This window comes from Colias croceus, chromosome 3 (genome assembly GCF_905220415.1).
Source record: "Colias croceus chromosome 3, ilColCroc2.1".
NCBI classification, from domain to species: domain Eukaryota; kingdom Metazoa; phylum Arthropoda; class Insecta; order Lepidoptera; family Pieridae; genus Colias; species Colias croceus.
The window spans coordinates 11,471,713-11,496,004 of record NC_059539.1 but is presented as its reverse complement, the minus strand read 5'-3'; the positions used below and the strand labels follow the sequence as shown (position 1 = coordinate 11,496,004).

At 34.7% G+C, this 24,292-nt stretch overlaps 3 protein-coding genes across 3 annotated transcripts; 2 read left to right on the top strand and 1 right to left on the bottom strand.

The window, feature by feature from the left end:
• Positions 1–2,208: 2,208 nt before the first annotated feature.
• Positions 2,209–3,847, top strand: LOC123706066. The gene is made up of 4 exons (XM_045655202.1): positions 2,209–2,345; positions 2,688–2,884; positions 3,459–3,594; positions 3,755–3,847. The coding sequence occupies exons 1-4, from the start codon at positions 2,274–2,276 to the stop codon at positions 3,815–3,817; spliced, it is 468 nt and encodes a 155-aa protein (XP_045511158.1). The 5' UTR covers positions 2,209–2,273; the 3' UTR covers positions 3,818–3,847.
• Positions 3,841–12,237, bottom strand: LOC123706065 (importin subunit alpha-3). The gene is made up of 6 exons (XM_045655201.1): positions 11,965–12,237; positions 11,169–11,867; positions 10,722–10,964; positions 8,239–8,511; positions 7,066–7,242; positions 3,841–5,458 (listed from the first exon to the last, which is right to left on the bottom strand). Exons 1-6 carry the CDS (start codon positions 12,025–12,027, stop codon positions 5,366–5,368), a joined length of 1,548 nt encoding a protein of 515 aa, XP_045511157.1. The 5' UTR covers positions 12,028–12,237; the 3' UTR covers positions 3,841–5,365.
• Positions 12,238–12,549: 312 nt separating this feature from the next.
• LOC123706305 lies at positions 12,550–19,161 on the top strand. Its single transcript, XM_045655502.1, has 5 exons — positions 12,550–12,796; positions 14,620–14,823; positions 16,638–16,851; positions 17,921–18,166; positions 18,619–19,161. The coding sequence occupies exons 1-5, from the start codon at positions 12,707–12,709 to the stop codon at positions 18,744–18,746; spliced, it is 882 nt and encodes a 293-aa protein (XP_045511458.1). The 5' UTR covers positions 12,550–12,706; the 3' UTR covers positions 18,747–19,161.
• The last annotated feature ends 5,131 nt before the right edge of the window (positions 19,162–24,292 follow it).

Genomic DNA, 24,292 nt, shown 5'->3' with positions numbered 1-24,292 from the left:
TGTTTTTGTATTTTAAGTTATACGTTTCCATAGTAAAGCGCGCCCGATATTTTTATTGAATTAGTTTGCGACACTCCTCGCTGAGAAAATATCGTCCAATAGAAACAGTGTATGCGACTGACACTCCACAGATAATGTATCGTTTTGCATAGACAAGCAACCGATTTTTTTTAAAGCTTTTTGTCACATATTATTTATATTTACTTTTTACTGTGTTCTAATTTTTTTAGTTCATTTAAAAATTACCTCATCGACGTCTGGAGTAAAATTGTGATAAATAAGCGTTGCTTGTCTATCCGAGCCTTGCCAAATGAGTCAACTTATTTTTGTACAAATATTCATTTCCATACAATAACAGCACCAAATGTAGAATTTTATATTCGACCGTATGTAGACGTAACGTAAGTTAAAACTGGAATGATTTCCGCATTTATACCGGGCTTTATTCGACTTGCATTTAAATTGTGACAAAAATGAATTAAGGTTTCGTTTAGGGTGTAAACACGGACATGTGTGATACATTTTGTATGCGCGCCAATATTTTGGCGGGCATCGTATATCTCGATCGACGATTGTAAGTTACTAAATCTTTTTGATGTATTTAATACGTTTTATACTGTATTGTAAGTAGACATGTAATGGGGAACTCGACAGTTAACGTAGGGATATGTTAGGAACAAAATAGATGACATAGGTTCGGGCTTGAGTGCTTCAGTGGCGAGTTTGGACGTTGTAGCCGGGGGAAGGATCAGTGGTGATGATAAATACCTTCAAATTGACACAGTTTTGTACGCTAATTTAGGATACTGCTGATTAAATTGTAGGTTTGCTTATTTTCGAAAGTAATGTTCTGGTAATGTCTAAAAAATGTTTATTTCACTTCGATCTCGGCTACAACTCTGAAACGTGTAATGATATTCCGTTTGTATGCTTCGTATAGAATATTTGGGTTGGTAAGTCTTTCCAAAAATTGGAAATCGTATAGCACAAATACGGATACAGTCAGGTTGCGTTGAGTTGAGAGGGAAATAACTTAATTTAGTGTAAAATTAATAATGTTGGAGTGTCTGTGTTCAGGAATTAATAATCGGCTTATCACTTTGATTTGAATTTTTATCTAAGCTTTATAATAATAAACATTGCCAAATAATTAAACGCGGACTTACATTCCTAAGCTTTTACGATTAAAATAAAAACGAGCCTTTCTCATTTAATAGTCGACACTAATCATAATAATTGTATTTAATATATGATTTAGCGGAGATAGATTTAGATAATAGAGTGATTCGGTTTTTATTTTTATATTGCTCAAAGTATATTTTTATTTGTAACAATGTGTTTGTACGTTTTCGTGTTATCTGATGTAACGAGCATGATATGATACCAATGTAAGTGCAGTGTATTATAATATTTAACAATATAATTTATTTATTAATTTGCAAAATGTGTTTTCTTTTATGTCCCATTTTCATCTCATAACTTTATGGAACAGCCTACCAAGTACCATCATCTTTTTTTATTACATGCATACAGATAAGTGTCTACACCACACTTGATCAATATTACTCATTTTCGCCTTTGATGATCGGAGAAAAACAGCCTCGAGATAGTCCATTGAAAAGATACATTTGGGGTTGCGACTTGCGTGCGAGTACTGAAAAAATAGTACTCACTTCGGAGCGCTGTAAAACCATAGCTATTGACTTAACAAAAAATATTGTATAATATAAAAGTTGTTCCTTGAAAAACAATCTACAAAAATGGTTAATATTTTTCGTAAAATGACACCGTAACAAAATGCGTCCACACTAGATAATTCAGCCGATCATGATAAAGTCATGATACGATGGTAAATAGCGAACGGGGTGTATCATTATCGCGATCGTTTTTGGTCCTCAGTCCTCACTAGCAAACATGATACGCGTCGTTCTCTCGTAGACATAGTGAACAAATTTATCAACCGCGTAAATTCCTATAGGAATAACATTCTTGTAGACAATTTAATGACTTCAGTTCGGAACATCATTACAAAATCTCTCCTTTGTTATGTGAAAGAAAGTCATAAAGCATACCTAATTAAGAGGAGTAACTTTCGTATTTAACTAATTTTGTGAGAAAAAATATCATGGATAACATTAGTTATATAGGTACCTAAAACATAACTGGGGCCTAGCAACAAATGTATTGATACAACAACAAATGGATTGACTTGAATCTTGAGACATTCACAAAATTAATTTGAAGTTGTGTTTGGGTTAAATAGTGAAAATATAATGTTATCGCGACGAGAAAAACTTCTGCAACAACCCTGGGAGGAAAGGAGATATAAAGATCATCGGTCCAAGGTGAATCTTCATTTAAATGAAAACTGCACGTTAAAGCTCAGTTTCCATAAAATGATCAAGGATATAAAATTTGTATATCGCTTAAAAATTAGTAGTCAAAACCACAAAATATTTTCCAATTTTTATTATTATTTTTACATAATATGATTTAACTAGGTACCTAAGTAGTTAGGTAGATACTAAAATATATTATTATGGTGGCTATTTATTAAATCATAGAAACCACACAAACTATATTATTCTACTAAGTACTACTACATACACTATTAGGTTGGTAACTATATATTTACAAAAAAAAAGTCGTAAGAGTCGATATACAAACGATTTTATAAAAATATTCAGGTAAAATCAGCTCTCCCCGCTATCGATGATCGTGCTCCTCCCGCCCGTCCGCATGTAGCGCTGAAGCTAAAAAAAGTGCAGAAGGAATTGGATAGAAAAGTCAAGATACAAAACGATAACTTTAGTTTATTGCAGCGGCTGAATGCTATTATGAAAGTCAACAGGCTGGATAATCATTGGACGAAACCACTGCCTAAGTATGCACGGTTATATTTCTATTCCTACTAATACTATTAACTAGATTTCCGCCCGCGGCTTCACCCGCGTTTGCAAAGACCTGCTTGGTTCCCGTTCTTGTGGGATTCCCGGTATAAAAAAAAAGCCTGTCTTATTATGGGTCTTTAGCTACCTACATATAAAAATTGAATTGTAATCGGTTCAGCAGTATTTGCGTGAAAGAGTAACAAATATGTGGGATTCCCGGTATAAAAAATAAGCCTGTCTTATTATGGGTCTTTAGCTACCTACATATAAAAATTGAATTGTAATCGGTTCAGCAGTATTTGCGTGAAAGAGTAACAAATATCCATCCACCCTTACGAACCCGTATTTAAAATATTAGTAGGATGCGAAAGCTTGCGAGGGTGTATGATACCTTAAAATATTTAACAAAATAACTACTTAGTTCATTATAATAAAAGGATTATTTCAGTCTTGTAAATGTAAGAGCAAATATAATGGTTCGTTCATACAGATACGACCTACCGCCTACGTATGTAATTTTTATATGAAACTTATTTTATTGTAGTACTAATTTGATAAAAATATCAGTTTCCAGCACAAAGTGGGCCAATTCTACGACGTGAAATCTCTGAACAGTCGTCTCGCCACTCGCTATGTGAATTCGTCACACGACTCTTATCACGTCAACGCAGTGAAATGCTTCGCTTGCGAATACAAGAAAATAGTACGTATTCACTCAATACTTTGATAATTGATGTTTACTAATTCATATTGACAAAACAAATATTTACAATTTACATGTAATGTTGCGACTCAAAAAAGTTAATTAGTATAAAATAAGCTATAAATATAGCCGTTGAACATTTTGTTTCTTTACTTTACAGAACCAAGGCAACAGATACTCGAACGGTGAATCATCTCTACCTTCAATCCACTTCAGTCAATAATTGAATAAAATAAAACACATATAAATTGGACAGAATTTATTGTTATATAGTTACAAATGGGTTCCGTATCCGAACATAATGTCACGTCGTGTCCCGTATCAGCGATACTTCGAGTTAAAATCGAAACATAAATACTATGTTATAATTATCAAAAGCAATGTGTAAGCGGATACACTAGTCGTCCGGACTTACTTTAAAGCTATGCTGTCCGTCCTCATTTTGGAGTCGACGCTGCGGGAATGCGTTCCGGCGGATCATTAACAAGAGATTTTAAAATAAATCCAACAATGAAGCAATTTACAACGAGGAGCAGTCTTCGTAGCACATAAAACTTACTACATCACGTAGTAGATCATCAATCTAACCGATCTGTGCTAATAAAGATCGACAGCGAGACGCTATCGACAAACATTCTCAACATATAATATAGAACCGGTCGCCGCCGGAACACACTCCCGCAGCCGAGCCTACGAATACGAAAAAACAATGAAAAAATCTTCAAACATCACAATATTTTGTATCACAACGAAACCGTAGCACCGATTGTCAAACAACAATTAATTATTTATGTATTTAAAAACGCGAATTTTACAACGAACACGGTGCTAAGGCCTTTTTGCTCGACGGCCGTGAACCGACGAGCCGCCAGCGGTACAACGCGCGGTCGTGGGTCCAGCGGCCGGACCGGCTCCACACTCGACGGGCGAGGCTCCGGCGGGAACCTCACAACTATTATTATTTATCAATAATAACGCCGTTAGTACACCGACGCATTCGCGTGAGCCAATCTCTGCGAAACTACTTCGTAGCGAAATATCTGCGGAACGGAACACAGCAATGTTTTCGCAATGCTTCAGTGTAATGGCCATTTCGCAGTTCCTTGCGAAACAATACTGACAAGGACGCAACTATTTCATCTATCTATGTGCTAGAGTGAGACATATTATATGCGAAATCCTGCCACACTACTGACAGATTTTTCGTTGTTTCGCTGCCGAACGCGAATGCGTCAGTGTACTAACGCCCTAATAACTAACGAATTAGCGACTCTGCGGTTCGCGGCCCGAGCCCCGCCGGCTAGGATCGACGATAAAATGTAACCTCAATTCGAGTTCTATACAATTACATATTTCGAAATAAACATTTGTCTAATCGCATCATCATTATTTTATTAATAAAATAAATTATTTCACAACAGACACTCATTATTGCTATGCGAATAATTCGACGCGAACGGGATCCCGGGAGATTGAGAGCGGGGCCGAATTCATGATTTGCTGCGACCGATTTTCGGCGAATTCATTGAAAAAATATACAGTTTACATAATATGATACAGTCGTCCATTGCTGGTCGATCCCGTCCGCGTGGAGTTATATGATCCTAGTTACTATAAAAGACGTCCCATAGTGTTCCGAAATCGCTTCGTCTAAACAATCTACCAAAACAATGACTTCAGAGACAGTATGGGGTGTCTTAGCGTCCACGATGTTGGACAAGTGTCGATGTGTGGAGGTGTGTATGTATGTATGTTTGTGTGGTGTGTGTCTCTAGAAGCGGAAGCCGTCGTGCGGGCCGCTGGGCGCCGGCTCGAACTGGAAGCCCTGCTCTGCCGTCGTCGGGACAAGTGTCGCGTCTTCCTCCTGGAAACAATTACAATAGGCATGACGACAGTATCCATAAATGATCGTATTAGTGTTTTTAAGGGAAAATGTATAATAAATAAATTAAATATAGTGACTTAGAAATCTTAAAAACATTAAGATTAATGAGATTATCAATAAAATAAAACATTGAAATTCTGCAGTTCGCCATTTTGACTAAAACACGCGTGACGTCACACTTAAGTAAACAACTCACGTCAGATGTCTTTTGTTTTTATGAATATGTTGAGAATACGCATTTTTATTTATTTTCTATTGTTTCACGTATGCTTTATCGGCTCAGAACAGAAATATAATTGCGAACTCACGAATACGTGGTTCGGGGTTCTCCGCGCCAACTTTATACAATCATTTCCTATTATTTTCTCGCTTGAAATAATTACTAACACATTTTAGAGCATTATTTTTATGTGGATTCACACTGCAATACTGCACACCGCTTATAAACTTTGAAATTCGTTTCTATAACACATATTAAATAAATATTTTTTTAATTTTCTTCGCAATGCGTACAAATAATTACGTATTTACTAAAGAGTGACGTCACGCCTACGCCATGACACCTGCGAGCTGTTTTGGCACAGTTAATAAATATTTTTTTGAAAAATGGCTTTTATCTTCGTTAAATTTAAGTATATTACCGAAATATAGGGTTTTTCTTGTATAGTAAACGTATACACACATTATGGATGTGGATTTCAAAATCTTTCGTCATGCCTATTATATTAAACTAGGTTTCCGCCCGCGGCTTCGCCCGCGCAGTCAAAGAAAAACCCGCATAAAGTTCCCGTTCCCGTGGGATTTCCGGGATTGCGACATTTTCCCGGGATAAAAAAGTAGCCTATGTCCTTTTTTGTATCAAAATATCTCCATACCAAATTTCATGAAAATTGGTTCAGTAGTTTAGGCGTGATTGAGTAACAGGCAGACAGACAGAGTTACTTTCGCATTTATAATATTAGTATGGACTAGCTGTTTCCCGCGGTTGCTCCGCTCCTGCTGGTCTTAGCGTGATGATATATAGCCTATAGGCTTCCTCGACAAATGGGCTATCTAACACCGAAAGAATTTTTCAAATCAGACCAGTAGCTCCCGAGATTAGCGCGTTCAAACAAACTCTTCAGCTTTATAATATTAGTATGGATTTCATAAATTTAACACACATTCTATGTAGTAGCAGGCAGTGGTAACAAATAACAATTATTTATATTATACGTATTTGCTATTGCTATTAGAGATGAATTCAGGCGATATTATTGCAATGTGATAATGCCTTAAATAAAAAACAATTAAATTTAAAGTATTTAGCACATATGCATGACACATTCACATTATTGAAAAGAACTTTTGAAGCTTTTGGACCTATACATAAACGATATTTGCTTGAGGTGTCTTTTTTGCATAAATTTTTATATTTTTCGAAAAAAATTTTTTTGACAACCAAATTTTTTAATTTTTTTGTTATTAAATTATTCTGCAAATCAGAGCTTACAAATAAAATTTAAAAAGTATATGAAGAGAAACTCCTTTTTTTTTGAAGTTGGTTAATAAAAAGTAGACATGAGTACACAGAGTATACCACATACCTCATCAGCAAAGTACTGCTCGATGATATCATATGCCATCTTGTAGATCTCGACCTTCTCATGTCCCTGCAGCTCCTCGATCCTGTCAATGCCTCCGCACTCCTCGATCATGTTGGCCACCTGGTCAGCATTGTCACCGGCCATCTTCAGCATGTTGCTGAGACCGTCGAGTACCACCTAGTGATGTTTGATGCAGATTAAATAATAAGATAATTTTAAAGAATAAAAAAATGAGGATTTTTTTCTATACTTTGATATTTGAAAATAAATAACTTTGTATTTTATTTTAGAGTGCCTTAAAGAGTGCCATACAAGTAAACTAACATAAGGGCAATCCCTTATAATAGGTTACTTATATGGCAACTTGTATTTTTATGGTTGAGCCAATGCTCAACCATAAAAAATATATGAAAAAATGTTTATGTATACATATAGAATTTTAGTTTTTAACCTTGTTATGTCGTGAGCCCAGAGTTTTACCTGTTTTACTAAGAAAACCCTTTGTTAGTATTGGCAACTTATATTTTGCTACTCATTTCAATAGTTTATTCATAGGAACTTGCAGTTTTATAGAATTAGCTTGTGTGGTAGATTTAAACCCAATTGGTTAATAAGTTTTTATATAGTCTTAGAAAGAATCACACCATTTAGTTTCATTGAAGATAATAAAATCTGTCTTGTATACTTGTACACATTTGTCAAAATCATTTGACTAATTACCTTGCTAAAACTATTTAATATTAATAATTTAATGACAAATTAATTACTACATAGTTACTATATGAAGTACTTAATTAATAAACAATATAATATGGGTCAAATGTTAATCATAAAATATATCATTCACATAAGATAATAATTATCTAATTAGATACTCAATTACTTAATATTTCACTGAAGTTTCACCACATTTTGATAATGTGCCTGAAAGCCTATTCAATATATTTATCATGCCTTTTCAACCATTATTTGATGTTCAACTTTTTGTGTGTGTGTTTTTTTTTCAGCTAAATTGTATCTTTTTTTTCATATGTCCATAATAAACATATTTTCATTTTCATTTCATTTCAACTGAAATATTATCAAAACCGAACACAAACAAGACGAGAAACTAACAAAAAAAAACTGATTAATCAATCTTTATTAAAAAAAATAAAAAGTAAATTGACTCACATTGATCACTTGCGTGTCCTTACAAGAGAGCAGATTACACAGCGGAGGAATCACACCGCACTGTATAAGCGCGGCCACTTGTTCCTTAGTACCGCTAATGCACAAATTCGACACAGCCCACGCAGCCTCCTTCTGCGTCTGGAACTCGCCCTTGCTGAGGTTGTCCACAATCTTCGGCAGGAGACCAGCGTCGATAACGGCTTGCACTTGCTGCTTGTTGCCCGCTGTTATGTTCGATAGGAACCACACGGCCTCTTTGCAGATCTTTTCTTTCTGTAATGTGGTGATGGATGTTGGTTACTGTTAGGGTACATAGTTTTCAATGTAATAATAAATTTCACCTGTAAAACAAGTCTATGTAATCTATCCAAATAGTCTTTTCCTTTGAGGGGTAAAGCTAGTGCAACCTCTGTAGTTTGTCTGATAAAATAAAGTGTGGGATGAATAATTCCATTATTTCATCCACAAGACAGTATATTCCCTGCAATAGTCTATAGACTATAAAAGGTTATGTAATATATTCAATGTTGTATTAAATACAGGAAATATTAAGATCTAACAATATTGACAATTAAAATTCTTTTGTTTACATAACCAAAATAATCATTACACATATTTCTCTAATATAGTTCAGCTTCATTCCTAGCATATTAAATTGGATTAATATTTAGGAATGCACAAAAACATTTTAAGCATAACTTTTAATTAAAAAGCAATTAGTATGTAAAATTGAATAACATTCATCCAATCCATCCAAGTTGATAAACATGTTTGATTTTATTTGTCATACAATACAGACAAAAAACGAATATTGCACAATAAAATAAATAAAATAAAAATTCTTTATTGACAAAAGATTTTACATTTTGAAATATTGAAGTCTCTGACTCCCAAACAATACCCTTTAAAGAGTATAAAACTCAAACATTTATTTATTTAGACTTTGTATAAAAGACTTTTAAATCATCATAACATTTTTTAATACTAGCGGTCCGCCCCGGCTTCGCCCGTGGTACTTACATGTTTAAACTATCCTATCTCTCAAGTTGGATCGAACTGCACATGGTGTGCGAATTTTATTATAATCGGTTAAGTGGTTTAGGAGTCCATTGAGGACAAACATTGTGACACGAGATTTATATATATTAAAGATTTACCACTAATATATACTAGCTTACTGGGCAATTGCTGTTCAAGGTAATTTTTAGTAGTTATTTTGTATTTTCTAATTAGTACAAAACTATATAAACAACAGTTTTGTTTTACTACCATAAAAATACTATAAAATAATGCTATTTTCAACATATGATGCATATGAGGCAGAATTCATACTTGTTCAGGGCTATAATATAACAATAGAAATAAGGTTTATAAAGATTTATACTTTACGCACAGTTCCTGAATTTTGTTTTGTGTAAGGAACTTTTAATAATATGTGTTATTGCCAAATCTAAATATTTTTGTCTACAACATAGAAAAAGTGGGTTAAAGAGATGATAACATCACATACTAGTTCAATCTAGTACAATCTTTTGTATCTAAACCAGTTCCAAGCTAAATATAGACTGAACAAAAAAAGTAAATCTAATACATGAAAGAAGACAACTCATACAAGTGTTATGTGAAACATTTTTAAGCATCAAACCTCTAAAAATAGTTTTGAAGTTTATATGTTACTAACTACCTTACACTTGATTTTGATCCACTTTAAGAGCCAGCGCGCACAAGCAACTTTGTCTCCGCAACTATTTTGTCTCTCCCACCCATGGGCTAGTATGAAAGTGCGCGCACGTAGCGACGCAACTCCCTATACAAATTGATGGGAGAGACAAAATAATTGCGGAGACAAAGTTGCTCGTGCGCGCTGGCTCTAAATGGATAGATTTAAGTCAAACTTTGTACACATTATCACAGATTAGTGACAATACAATAATTTTAGTAAATTTTATTAAAGTGTGTCTTTTAGTTTCTTTTTAAGCTATAGTTTATTCTTTGTAGTAAAATGAACTTTGTGTCACATTAAGGGCGGCCGTACACGGACCGCTTCAAGCAGTTGAGACCGACGGCTTGAAGCCGCGACCGCGCGGAGAACTATGGACATTCATTCACTGCCGTACACGGACTGCTTGAGCAGTCGCGCCCGCTTCAAGCCGTCAACTGCGCGGTTTGTATAGACAGCTTGAGCAGTCAACGACCGACCGCTCGAGCAGTCCGTGTACGTCGCTCAGACGTTAACTGCTCGAGCCGCCCGTGTACGTCCGCTCTAAAGGTCATTCATGTCTAATAAAAAGAGACATGATATTGTCTGTAATCAAACTCTTCTGAAAAAACTTGAATCGTTGTTATGGTTATTTTGTATGTTCAGTAGGTCAGACAATAAATTATAAACAATATTTCATTCCCTAATTAATAAGAAATGGTACAAACATAGGAAATCATGTCACCTACTTTAACAAAAGGTTATTTAAGGTATTTTTACTAACCTGGTGTGACAATAGCGCAGGGAAGTGAGACAGGGCATCACAATTGAGCACCACTTGTGTCTGATCGTCCGTTCCTGTGACAATATTACCAACAGCTCTGAGGGCTGCAGTTTGGCACTTGACTTCCTTGTGTGAGAGCAGCGGGATCAGTTTAGGCACTATACCGGAGTCTATGACCATTTGAATCTGTTCATTGCCTCCGTCTGTTAGATAACTGATGGCCCATACTGTGTCTACTAAAATCTGCAAAGGAATGTTTTAGATTGATGAATTGAAGTTGGGATTTATTGTTGTTATTAATGTAAATAATACCGAGCTATGTTTTTAAGTAATACAGAAAATGTACTAATATATAAAATCATTCTTGATATTTTGTAATAAAGCAAATTTACTAGCACAAAATAATTTATAAGATATTTCAAACTGATAACAAGTCATTGAACTTACACTGATATCTGTATGTGTGATGAGAACATTAAGAGCAGGCAGTATTTCTTGGATAGTCTTGACCGGTGGCGGGGGATCCTTACTCCTGCACAAGTTCACAATCACCCATGTGACATTGCGCAGGAAAGATATTGGTATTTCAGGTTTAATAAAACTAAGGAGAGGTTTGACAACGCCCAGCTCCACGACGAAGTCACGCAGAACCGGTCCATCACCAATGATGTTACCGAGAGCCCACACAGCCTGCTCGCACACATTCTCGTGGGGCGACATGAGTAGCTGCAAGAACAATGGCACTGCACCGGCGTGGACAACTTTGTTCGTCTGGGCAGATGTCCCTGACGCAATATTCGTAAGCGCCCAAGCAGCCTCGAATTGGAGCGTAGGATTATCTGCCCTAGAAAGGCACATGACGAGAATCGGAAGAATTCCTGTGTCTATCAAATCATCTATTGGCGGGTTCTTATCAGAGGACAATAATTTCCTACATTGCTGAACTGCGCTTAGCTGCACATCGGGGTTTTCGACGTTCGCCGCATTCATAACCAGCTCTTGTAAATCTGTCGATGCCAACGTTCTTTCGATTTCATCTTCGTCTGTCGAGTCACTAATGGGCACATTACGACGTTTTTGAAGCGTTTCTTCCCTTTTATTCTTTCTAAGCTCAACTGTCACTTCATTTCGTCGTCTGCGCATTTCCTACAATGCAAAAACAAAGCATCATAATCGGTTATGTTTGATAAATTGTGAATCGTGGCAACTAAATAATACTCTAATTCGTCACATCAATACTTACATCGACATCTTTGCCTGTGTTCTTGAAAACATGCATGCGGTTTTTCGCTGGGTCCGTCGCCATTTTATTGTGGTCGTCGTCTGGTTGTTGGAAGATTCACAATTCGTACACAATGAAACAAAGAATTAACTTAAAATAATGTTATAGAAAACTAATCAGACATGTTTTAACGGCACTTTTGAGTTTGCTGAATCATTAACCTCTTCACAGAATATTCTACAAATTAAAACCGTCCGATTCACTTCCTCCCTCCTCCTTGAATTCTTTCTTTTTTCTGTTTTTAGATCATAAACAATTTTTTTTTCTATTCTGTAGTCTATGACATTAAGGTGCGTTTACATTTTTCCACGTCCATTTTAATCATTTTAAAATTGGTATTATCGTCGAAAATAAAATAGTGTTGTAGTGGTATTTAAAAATAATTGTTTAATTATAAAAGCAATAAAATCTATATTGGTTAATAAGTTACAATGCTGTAACTACTAGCAGTTTTTTACCTAGCAACACAAACATCCGGATCTAGGTCACCACCACAGTGGGTACTGGAATTGAATATTTACTGGGAACTTTTTACTGGATTGATTACTGGGTCCGTCCAGGGTAAATGCTTACTGCGTTTGTGCAACCAATCAAGAGTGCGATCAATAACAGTAGCTTTCGGCTTTCCATACGTTAGCTCTCGAGGCTCCTGTTGCAGTTTAGAATTTGGTGTTGAATTGAAGCTAATAAAAAGGTTTTAATCATGACGGTCTTTGCAAAACCATTAGATATGTGCGAAAAGCCAATTATTGTCAATAATTCTCCGTATGTCCGGGGAAGCAGCCGAAGCGAAGTACGTATAAAATATTTTTTTTTGTATCTCAAATATAATATTTAAAATATTTACTTTATTAGATGCTAATTTATTACAATTGACAAAAAGAGCGAAACATAATGCGAAATTAAAAAAAATATTAAAAATAGAACAAAAACTAAATTTTAAAAAATTTTGCGCAGGTCAAGACGCATATAGGAAAATTTCAATTATTATATAGGTACCTTTTGCCTTATTTATTTTGGGATTGGGAATTTGTATAACTTGGTTATTAATTAGTATGTTATTATGATGAAGAAAAATTTGATTGTAAAGTATAATAAAAAAATCAAACCATTATTTGGGTTGGTAACTAGATAATTGATAATCGCGCCTTTTCGCCATATTTTATTGATCATAGGTAGGTATATAGCTTCCTTTCTAAATATTCAGGTGCGTTATTTTTTGGAGGTATTTCACAAAATGATCTCAAAACAAAATATGGAGAAAACCAAATGAGTAGTACAAAGGAACTATTTTCTAGTAATATTAAATTACAAATATTAAATAAGAATATTATAAATAGATTACTTTCTAGCCCATTGAGCCCCGAGCGGCCCGATCCGACCACGACACAATAGATTTTCTATTGTGTCTGTGATTCCGGGGGCTGAGTTACTAGTTTATAGATTATAATATTATTAGATGATATTATTGTATTATATTCGAACATGGTCTTTGCGAATTATTTAATTATTTTACATTGTGACTTGTAACTTTCAAGACGCCTCCGCTTTCGCGTTCGCTTCGCCTCAGCATTACATATTGATATAGGTACATAATAATTATATCTATGTAATTCCAATTTGGAATACTTACCTAGATAGATTTATATTCGTTCAAGAAACAGATGAAAAATAAAAACAGCCAATTTTTGGGTTCAGTTTGATGAATTTTGTTGTTTTGCTATCTCTACTGCTACGCATTCCACCTGTAGATGAAAATATAGGAAGTAGGTAGGTACTAACTGAGAGGCCATGAGTGGTTTGTAAATATTTGCATTTAATTCTGTAAATCTTTGTCAAGAGGATCTTTGCCTTATTTTTTTGGCTACTGCCATAATTTCATCGATTATTACAGTTAGCAAAAAAAGTTTTGCCCAGGTGAGCTGTTCCCAAAGCGCATGTGTAATTTGTTTATTTATTTTTCCGATGCATAACCTCTGTGACCTAGTTCTCCTACCTACGTCATAACCCGGCCATTTGATTGGATCCTGGCGCACACCGATCATAGTTATTGATTTTATCACCTTTCTCACGTCCGCGTCGAGAGCAGCACTGGATGTAGATTTTAACTGGCAACGGTCTATTTTAAAATACGACTTTATTAGTTACATAGAGTCGTTTTTTTTTTATTAAGATGGCGTTCCGAGGCATAAGGCGAAGGCGAAGGCATCTCCAAGTAGAGTATTAGATATCTAGATGTTTAGGTTTAGAAAAAAGATAGAAACATTTTTTTTACTTTTACGTTTGGCTATCGGATGTGATAGATACAGTTTTAAACAAAACGAATAACAATATGCTCCATGACAATATTCTAACACTTTCTAAAATTTTCTAAAATTTTAAATTACTATGCCTATCAGTAAAAGTATGAATAGACCAGAATAAACTAATTGAATTACACTGGTAGGTACCAATGAAAGCTGAAGACGTTTGCTACTTCCAATAAATAAACGTTCGATAAACACTCTAATTTTGAGGCTGTTTTAAAAATATAAAATGCCCACTATGGGTTATTGGTTAATATTTCCGAATATGAATTCTTGAAGCTAGTTTCTACCATTGGCTATTTATCAACAGTCCCGCGTGGACCTCCCGGGCGAGGACTACCAGATGCCGAGCCTGACGCAGTCGGTGAAGGGGGTGATGTACCTGGTGCTGTCGGTGATCATCCTCCTGACCCTGGGGGTGACTTCCATCATCGTGATGCTGAGGCAGTACAAGTCTGGGTACAACAACTACCAGGCGTTCTGCCATATCCCTGTGCCAAGGGATTTCACTGAGGTTTGTATTTTAGGAGCAAATGGATTAAAATTCCAAGTTTTGGTTAAGATATACGTATAACTAGATGTATTTTCGTTCATATTTTGCAATAAAAAGCTATTTAATTAGTTATTCACAAGTAAAGCGTGAAGGTACACTCAACTTTTTTCATCAAACTTTTGGATACCGTTTAAAGTCATCATGTTGTGTTATTAATACACAATTGAACAATAGCTTTGTTCACGAAGCTTATTTCATTGTTTTAAGTCTTTAATTAACTTCTCTTATACCCATCTCATTAAGTTTTTTGTAATATTTTCGTGATATAGACCATAGTTTGACAAGCGACCAGCTTTAAGTTGCTACAGTCCGAGATCTCTTGTGAAATTTTTTTTCCTTTTTTGGGATATAGAGCAGATGCATTTCATATTTGCTTTATTCATCAAGTTCACTTAGGGATAATAAGTCAGAATTATGTACCCTGCCTGGCAAACAGTTTTTTATTAGTATTGCTTACAATGCAACTATAGGTTACTAGCTTTCCGCCCGCGGCTTCGCCCGCGTTTCAAAGTAAAACCTGCATAGTTCCCGTTCATAGTGTTAATCCAAGTTCCTCTATATGTATGCTAAATTTCATTGTAATCGGTTCAGTAGTATTTGCGTGAAAGAGTAACAAACACATACATCCTCACAAACTATCGCATTTATAATTATAATAATTATTAATTAGTAGGATAGGATTTATTACTACGCATATAAAACAAGGATACGTTCAATACCTACATCTAGAAAGTTCTAATCCCTTTTGCTAAATGTATCGATTAAATAATTGCAACTGCAATGTTAAATTCCCTTTGTACCGGTACTAGACTGCTATGAATAAGTAATGGGATAATGAGAGTCAATTGAGATAACTGCATGGGACGCTTCATGGTCGAATCGGTCAAGAATTGTACCGACTGCAATGACGTACTGAATATCGGATAACAGTAATTAACTTCATTTAAGGCGCTGCCCTGAGCAAGCATTTCATTCCACTCACACACACACGCCGCGCCACAGCTGCAGCCCGACGCCATACGCGCATCATTACTAACGGGCCTCGGCCGGTAGTGTCGGTACACAGGCGTTCACGCACACATGCGTACGTTTTTGGTTTGGGAATAAGAATTTGCGATTTACACGAAATCTATTGATTGGACTAAAAAAATAACACAGTATTATCTTAGTATGTTGTTTGTAGAATTATTTGCCGAAAAAACAGAATGATTGCATGTAGTTTAGTATGGTTTTTAAGCATCAAAAGATTTTTTTAGAGGTACCTTTGTGATTTTTTTCTATCGAGTAAAATAAGTGGTATTGTGTTTTCAACACACTATCTAACTAGTTTATCTCCTGAAGAATATCATATATTTATCTGAGATTTTTTACTGCAGTTTTAATTACTATAACTATAACTTTAACTTTAAAGCATTATAATTTGGCAGCAAACTCGCGTTTTGCTCTACTAGTCACCTTAAATAAAGTATTAAGAACATTTTAATAATACAAACAGAACATTGTTACATTCAGGTAATAATAAAATACCATCACTTCCAAATTAAATGTATCCCGGACACAATGTCAGAATTTTTCTAATACAATCTGCTATGAAGTGCATTCTTCCTCGAATTTGATCTAACAGTAATAAACTTTAAATTAGTTACATAGCAATAAAAAAAATGGTAAAACATTGTTAAATTGACCTAATCTCGTAGCATCATGTCATCAAACCATGCAAAGGCCTTCTATGTTTACCTTTCTTCAAAGCTGATATTCCACGATCTGGTTTCCAGAGGATGTCCGAGGGCAAGTTCCGTTCTCTGCCCATCGTCTGGTCTTCCAAGCCGGTGCTGCAAGTTGTCAGCACCATGGATGAGCCAGATAGTGATGAGTTCATGGACATGCTTGATGAGGAACTGGATATCGGGACCTCGGTGGAGAAGATCTCTGTAGTGGACCATGGCCGGCGCTTCCAGTTCGTGCATGACTTCGCTGATAACATTACTGGTAAGCAATTGAACAGCTGCATTGTGTGTCGATATAAATAAAAATAGCTCGCATAATGTAAAATAAGCTACAGAAAGGTCAGTAAATTAACAATGGGCATATCAAGTAGAATTGCAGAAATAATAATTCAATTCAATTCAATTCAAATATCTTTATTTGCTCGTATATGGTTCATAAGGGTGTTACATAAAGTAAGAACACATAACATATGAACATGAAAAGATATTTCATTTCTTTTGTATTTAAGTCAATTTAGTAATTTGGAGTAGGTAAACTTATCTTCTTCATCAACACTAATATTATAAAGAGGTAAACTTTGTTTGTTTGTTTGTAATGAATAGACTCATAAACTACTGGACCGATTTTGATGAAATTTGGCACAGACAATCTTTAGACCCTGAGAAAGAACATAGGCTACCTTTTATTGTGAAATATGTACCACGGGCGAAGCCGGGGTTCATATTTCACCAACCATTAGGGGCGGGCCACTAGTATTATTATATAACTCACGTCATGCTTATTTTTTCATACAAAATGTTGTGATTGATTTTGCCAATTTCTCTAATCATGAAATGATTATATTATCTTCTATAAGTGAGTCATAACATATAACGCAGTTATATAACCTATCTACACCTTTTAACTTAATCTATACTAATATTATAAAGCTGAAGAGTTTGTTTGTTTGTTTGAACGCGCTAATCTCGGGAACTACTGGTCCGATTTGAAAAATTCGGTGTTAGATAGCACATTTGTCGAGGAAGGCTATATAATACGATCACGCTAAAACCAACAGGAGTGGAGCCACGGGAGTGAAACCACGCGGAGCAGCTAGTAATAATATATGTCTGTTTAACTCATTCCAGCCCGTCCGATTAGGGCCCTTCTGGCCTCCTCCACTCAAGCGACAGCCCAAGCCGAGGTTCGAGATCCCCGTCAAGGGGGGACGCCCTTGTGCATGTCGCTACCAGGGTGACCCTTCAGTTCACCCCCCGCGTCCGCGTTAAAATGTAAAAGCCCTTCTGGCTAACATTGAGAAACACCTTACAAAAAAAAAAACTCATTCCAGGTATCGTCGATGATGACCGCTGCTTCATCTTTGACATGGAGCCGGACTTCGTTCTTCCCCCCGAGCTCCTCATCACCGGTCTGACCGGCGGCGAACAGTTCGACATCTCCAAAGTTCGTACTCGTCTCCGTGCTGCTTTACCTGCTGTGGTCGATATATCCAATACTACCGAGTCTTTGGCTGAAGCTTGCTTCTCTAGACCTACTTACCGCGTGTACAGGGCTGATAATGAAGATGGTTATGCTAGTGAGTATTGCTGTTTTAAATTTTTGTGGTTGTTAAGAAATAGTTTGTCTTATGGAAGCTTTCCGCTCGCGGTTTGGGCGTTATTGGGATTATATTATGGATAATAATATCAATATATAATAGTCTAATAATAGTCTATCAATATATAATATAATAGTCTTTATGTCTTTATGGTGACAGTTCAAAATTTGGAAAAGAAAACTTCTTGTTACGATTACAGTTTCGATTAAACTAATAAAACTGGCAAGAAAACTTAAGTTTTAAGAAATTTTTATCTTGCCGCATCTCTACGTCTCGGAAAGGGCCAGAAAATACGATTTTTTAAAATATATATCTCCAAAATAAATCCTGGGTTTTATTAAGACAATTTGTTTTACATTTTTGCTTTCTATATTAAATGAAAAATCTTGAAAAAATATCTTTGTCTAATGATAATTTCTGTATAATTCCAGTCGAGAAGCGTTCCACCGACCAGCAGCCGCACGACTACATCCAATTCTCCGGCAAGCACGTCCAGGAGATCAAGATAGACAACATCGCTGAGATACTGCAGTACGAGCAATCTATCAAGAAGATCTAAATCGTCTTATTTGTGGATCTTGGGTTTTGGAGAGTTGGTCGGCTTTTCGTTGCCAGAATGTTCTAGGTTTTTCCAGAAGTTTCGGCGATATTTTTCGGGGAGTTTCAGTAATTCAAGACAGATTTCTTGTGGAGCTTCCTTTTTGTTGGGTAAGAATTAAGGTTTCGGGTTGCCAGAATTGGTATATCTTGGATTTAGTTCGAAATTAATTGTATCGAGTGTCTTGAAGGAAAGGTGCGGAGGGAAGTCCCATGTCCACATGTTTTAGCATAGTCAAATTTTAAATGTTAGATTAGTTATCACTATTTCAGTGTTAACGTGGACCCATTGAATCCTAGATCTTGTCAGAAGGAGCTTTATGTGAATACGGCCTATAGGGAAAAATCCATTTGGTGGTATATAAGGCATATAAACGGCATACATTTTGCTCGATAATTGCAAATTTCTAAGCTACTTCATGAAAATCTATGAATTTACATAATATGCTCCTTCTAGACGAGGTCATATATCTATTTTGATACTCATTATGTACGCTACAGAAGTGACTTAAGCTCAAAAAGAAGAATTTTTCAATACCAATGAGCATCAAAATACTAACTAAGTCCAGTATTTGAACCCTTATCAAAGGGAAATCAAAGAAAAATTACCAAGGGAAGTCGGTTAAAGAATAGAAAGGTATCTTTACCTAGACCATCGTTCAGAGGAAAATGGGATATTCATAATGCCCAAAGGTATACGCTATAAAAATGGGGTAATTTTCAAAGTAGCTTCATAATGAGTATCAAGTATATCCCAATATTTAATCAACAAAATCAATGTTAGTTAATATACCGTAATATAAATGGACTTCATTGTTTCTTCGTTTATTATTATTTGCTGCGAACACTCCCTAGTAATGTTTATTTAAAGTTTTCTGTCAATTGCATGTATGGAAGAGGCAGGGAAAATATGCCTGAGGGCACACAAAATTATATTTTCAGGACAAAGTCTTTTTAAAATAACTAGAACACTAAATGTGTAGAATAGCAAGCACAATAATATGAGACTATAGCGTGTGTATACCAAAGAATATATATTATTACTCATTTTTCGTTATAGTTAGGCCTCATGAACGCACAATATTTTTATGACATAAAAATTGCATAAAAAATAGAATGGTGTAACTTAAAAAAAAAATGGTATTGAAATAATACACAATGTAAATAATCTAGTCGGTTATTTTGAAATGTAATTATTTTTAACTAGAGAGTTAAAATAGGAAGGTAGTGGGTTTGGTTGAGCAATGACACAAATATAATTTGTCTATTTGTTTTTTTTTATAGATTTAGTTTACGCCATATCGAAAATGCACATAGATAAAATATTTAGGTACGCTTTTTAATCTGTGATTACAAAAAGGATATTGCATTTATTTATTATCTGTCTTTAAAAGCCATATTATTGATATTTCTTTTAGATGTAGTTAGGAAATAAGGATGAGAATAAAGATTCGATGTACCAATTCGTGTTTTATTTCATACCTTTCCAATCAGTTTTATAAAACAATTCTTTACAAGTTTTATCTATCAATGCTTTACAAAAGTTAGCTTTCTTTGATTGGATTTTACCCATTTTTACTGAAAAGTTTATTAATTTTAACCGTGCTGTTTCTAATTTGATGTCCAGACTGCCAACATTCGGAAATCAGACTTCTAGTTGTTTAATTTTATTAATTTAAGCTAACGTTTGATTAAAATTAAGCAATTTCTTTTTAAATTAGATAAAGGGGTGTTCTATTGCATACGAAATAATGCTTAGTCTCTAATACATTGATACACAAATGTTAAATAAATTTGAAGATTAATCATCGTATTAGGTGTTACAATTTTTATTAATTATAAATAACTACAATTTCTAACTTTGTTTTACTTACTATAATCTTCAGAGATAGGTACAATACAGTAATGATTATGATTTTTTTTTATTTATTTGCAAAAACAAAACGCACTGGCAATTATTGTTAGTATCGTGGGTAGTTTTGTTTAAAAAATTTACCCATTGATAACAAGTAGGTACCCAAAGAAAGTAAACATTGCAGCATTATATCTTGTTAGAGTTCATATCGTATTGCATTATAATAATTATGTCGTGACCATATCGTAGATTTGTTTTTTCATGAAATGTTCGAAAATTTCCTGAAACGGTCGCACACCATAAATTAATGCTTTAATTTCTATTGGCCATAATATCATAATGTGCAGAGCAGATCAATGCTAAGAAATCGTTTCTCGATATGGGCAACTAAACGCGCGGTGTTTCCATGAAATGGTAAAGATTATATTATTTTGATCATATCTATATTATAAGTAGTTAGTAGTTACAATAATTGCTGATAGAGGCGCTGCAAGCGCTTTTTTTGTTTGAAGATGGCGGCCGCTAGGGAAAGTTGTGCTTCTCGCTGTAAAAAAGTAAATAATTCGTTCAATTAAACTATGAAGAAAGTGATAATAAAAGAATTTACGACAAAGAGGTAAGGTCTCGAGTACTATTGAAACTGCGGACAAAGTATTATTCTAGCAAAAATGCATCAAAAATCCTATAACTATATTTTTATACATATCCTACGATATAATTATATTAATTGTTTGTTTTACAAAAATTGATGCGTAATTTGACATTTTTGATAACTCATAAAAATAATGTTTAATTTTGTTTCAAATAAGTAACTATAAATAGTACATATATATAGAATTATTCGTTTAAGTGGGGGTATAAAGCAAAATTACCAATCTTCAATATTTATTAGATGATACGTGTAATAGGTATTCAAGACCAAATCAAAAATAAAATATATATCAAACTAGATGATATTTTCCAGGATTCTGTTTGATCAAAATCATCAAATATTTAAATTTACTCGACAAAAAAAAATCACGAAGTAACCTCTAATATTTACACTTTTACGATTTCCACCTCACATTTATGAAAAAAAAAAATTGTTCTATTACATAGTTAATATTATGATTTTTTTTCATAAACAATTATATTAAAACATTTGCGAGGTTTTTGTCAAAGCATTTTGTGTTAATAAAAAAACTAAAAGTTAGTTTATGAATATTTTATCTATACTAATATTATAAAGCTGAAGAGTTTGTTTGTTTGTTTGTTTGAACGCGCTAATCTCGGGAACTACTGGTCCGATTTGAAAAATTATTTCGGTGTTAGATAGCCCATTTATCGAGGAAGGTTATAGGCTATATATCATCGCGCTACGACCAAAAGGGGTGGAGCTACGGGGGTGAAACCGCGCGGAGCAGCTAGTGTTTATAATAAAGTGTACGACGAGCTTGACGATGGGTAAGAACTAAGAAGTAAGAAGAGAGGCTGCGATGCGTCTCTAAACAAACTCACCTCTAAACAAAGTTTTCATATAAATCTTTTTGAGTCGAATTCTTAAATAAATAAATCCATAGTAATATTATAAATGCGAAAGTAACTATGTCTGTCTGTCTGTTACTCAATCACGCCTTAACTACTGAACCAATTTGCATGAAATTTGGTATAGAGATATTTTGATACCCGAGAAAGGACATAGGCTACTTTTTACCCCGGGAAATAGGATAGGTTTTATCCCAGAAATCCCACGGGAACGGGAACTATGCGGGTTTTTCTTTGACTGCGAGGACGAAGCTGCGGGTGGAAAGCTAGTAAAGAATAAACCTAAAAACACAGATAGATAAATCTTATAATAAATCATCTAGGTAAATGACAAATACAAAACCAAATATCTACGTTCCAACATCGTGTAGAGATTTGTGTCTATACTAACAAATTTTTGCTCATAATAGACTTATTTTGGCGCAAAACCGCTTCTCAGACCGTCGTTTTCCTGTATCTGAAAATCATAAGAACCAACTGCAATTTTTATAAAATTACTTAACATAAATTTTATCTTGGCAAATTTCACAACGTCGTACAAAATATTCGAATATTCACGTGAAAATATCAAAGAACATTCATTCATGCGGCAACAATACTGGCTACATGCATGCACGTCAATGTACGCGCGCTTTCTGCAAAATTCAAATATGGAACCGTGGAAGAAAGAGCGCAGTATATTCTGGAAGTTTTGTGGGCGCACAATGGCGACGCTCCATATAGAATTTATTCCAGTTTATTACATAGGTTTTTACCCTGTTTCGCATTCTCAACCGCTGCTCGCATTCGCTTTCCGCGTAATTGGCTGGTTATTTATACCGGCAATTTGAATTCGTTACACTGCGGCACATCTCCGATCAGTTCTGCCATTCCGTGCGTGATACAATTCTTGGATAATAATTGAGTCGTAGGGCCTACAAGCTACGCTATGAGAGAAAGTTTTTTCACTCGAATTCAAATACGTTCTGTAAAAATTGTATTCAAGGGAATACATTTGAATCCACGAAATACTAAATAACTTGAATAGTCAACATTTCAAATGTAGATATTAAAAATTAACAAACGTACCTACTCAATTCATAATTGTGAAGGTTGATTTGTTACGTTCTAAAATAATTTTAAGTTAATGACCAAAATGAACATAAAAGTTAACATGGCATATTATGTAGCAAATAAATTATTAATTTAAATACGCCGCCAAAATATTGAACACAAACACTACAATAATCTTAGCGATATAATAACGTTAGATTGAAATTAATAACGCTCGATTTACCAAATTTCCATCATGTAGCAAACATATCGATAAATTTTAATATCAGCATGCGCGTAATAACACGAAAATCCGCATTAACCACACTCAATTATGGTGATCCATTATTATTAATCCATGCTTATTATTCCTCTTCGATTGTTTACACGAGCATGTTTATTATATAAATATTGGTATTGAGTTGAGTATCGATAGGTAAGGCGCGAGTTTCGTTTAAGATATGCAAATGTTATTGGGATTTCGTGTTATCTTTTATCTTTCACGGCGATATTTTGCGTCGTTTACAAGCGTTTGTATCGGAGATTGGAGAGATACACCATTTCATGGTCATTAGTCGGAGGTGCATCAGACGTTAGCTTTATCTCGTGATAATGTCCCGTTTTACTGCTAATCGGATTCCATTCAAGTTTTTTGATAGTATTTGGATAGCTAGATAAAGAAATACATGTTGTAGTAGTCATTAGTCAGACATAGCACAAGGGAAGGTCTCACATGATGATTTGGTCGTTCTCTCCGTTATGACTACCTATAAAATATGATTTATTGTCTGATGTAAAGCTTTGTATGTATAAAGCAAAGTGCAAAATATATTAATTTATTACGGAAAACCGGATAAAATGAATCTCATCACCGGATGACGATTCCGACGTATGGCGGTTTGCAGGAAAACTTACATAGGTACGTATAGTACATACATAGTACATACCTTATTCTATTTTTCATCTTTTACCAAAAGAAAAATAATTGGTAATTCATAAACAAATTAAAACGTTTTACAAAACGGATTTCCAGTAATGTCCTTATAAATCGCAAGAACTTGAACTATCCTAAAGCCAGCGTTAATATAATTAAATTG

Coding starts and splice junctions, on each gene's coding strand:
- LOC123706305 (XM_045655502.1), top strand. CDS start 12,707: ATGACGGTCTTTGCAAAACCATTAGATATGTGCGAAAAGCCAATTATT. Junction 14,824..16,637: donor TGCCAAGGGATTTCACTGAG/GTTTGTATTTTA, acceptor TCTGGTTTCCAG/AGGATGTCCGAGGGCAAGTT. Junction 18,167..18,618: donor TAATGAAGATGGTTATGCTA/GTGAGTATTGCT, acceptor GTATAATTCCAG/TCGAGAAGCGTTCCACCGAC.
- LOC123706065 (XM_045655201.1), bottom strand. CDS start 12,027: ATGGCGACGGACCCAGCGAAAAACCGCATGCATGTTTTCAAGAACACA. Junction 11,868..11,964: donor ACACAGGCAAAGATGTCGAT/GTAAGTATTGAT, acceptor TTTGCATTGTAG/GAAATGCGCAGACGACGAAA. Junction 5,459..7,065: donor AGCAGTACTTTGCTGATGAG/GTATGTGGTATA, acceptor AATTGTTTCCAG/GAGGAAGACGCGACACTTGT.
- LOC123706066 (XM_045655202.1), top strand. CDS start 2,274: ATGTTATCGCGACGAGAAAAACTTCTGCAACAACCCTGGGAGGAAAGG. Junction 2,346..2,687: donor ATAAAGATCATCGGTCCAAG/GTGAATCTTCAT, acceptor AAAAATATTCAG/GTAAAATCAGCTCTCCCCGC. Junction 2,885..3,458: donor TGGACGAAACCACTGCCTAA/GTATGCACGGTT, acceptor TAAAAATATCAG/TTTCCAGCACAAAGTGGGCC.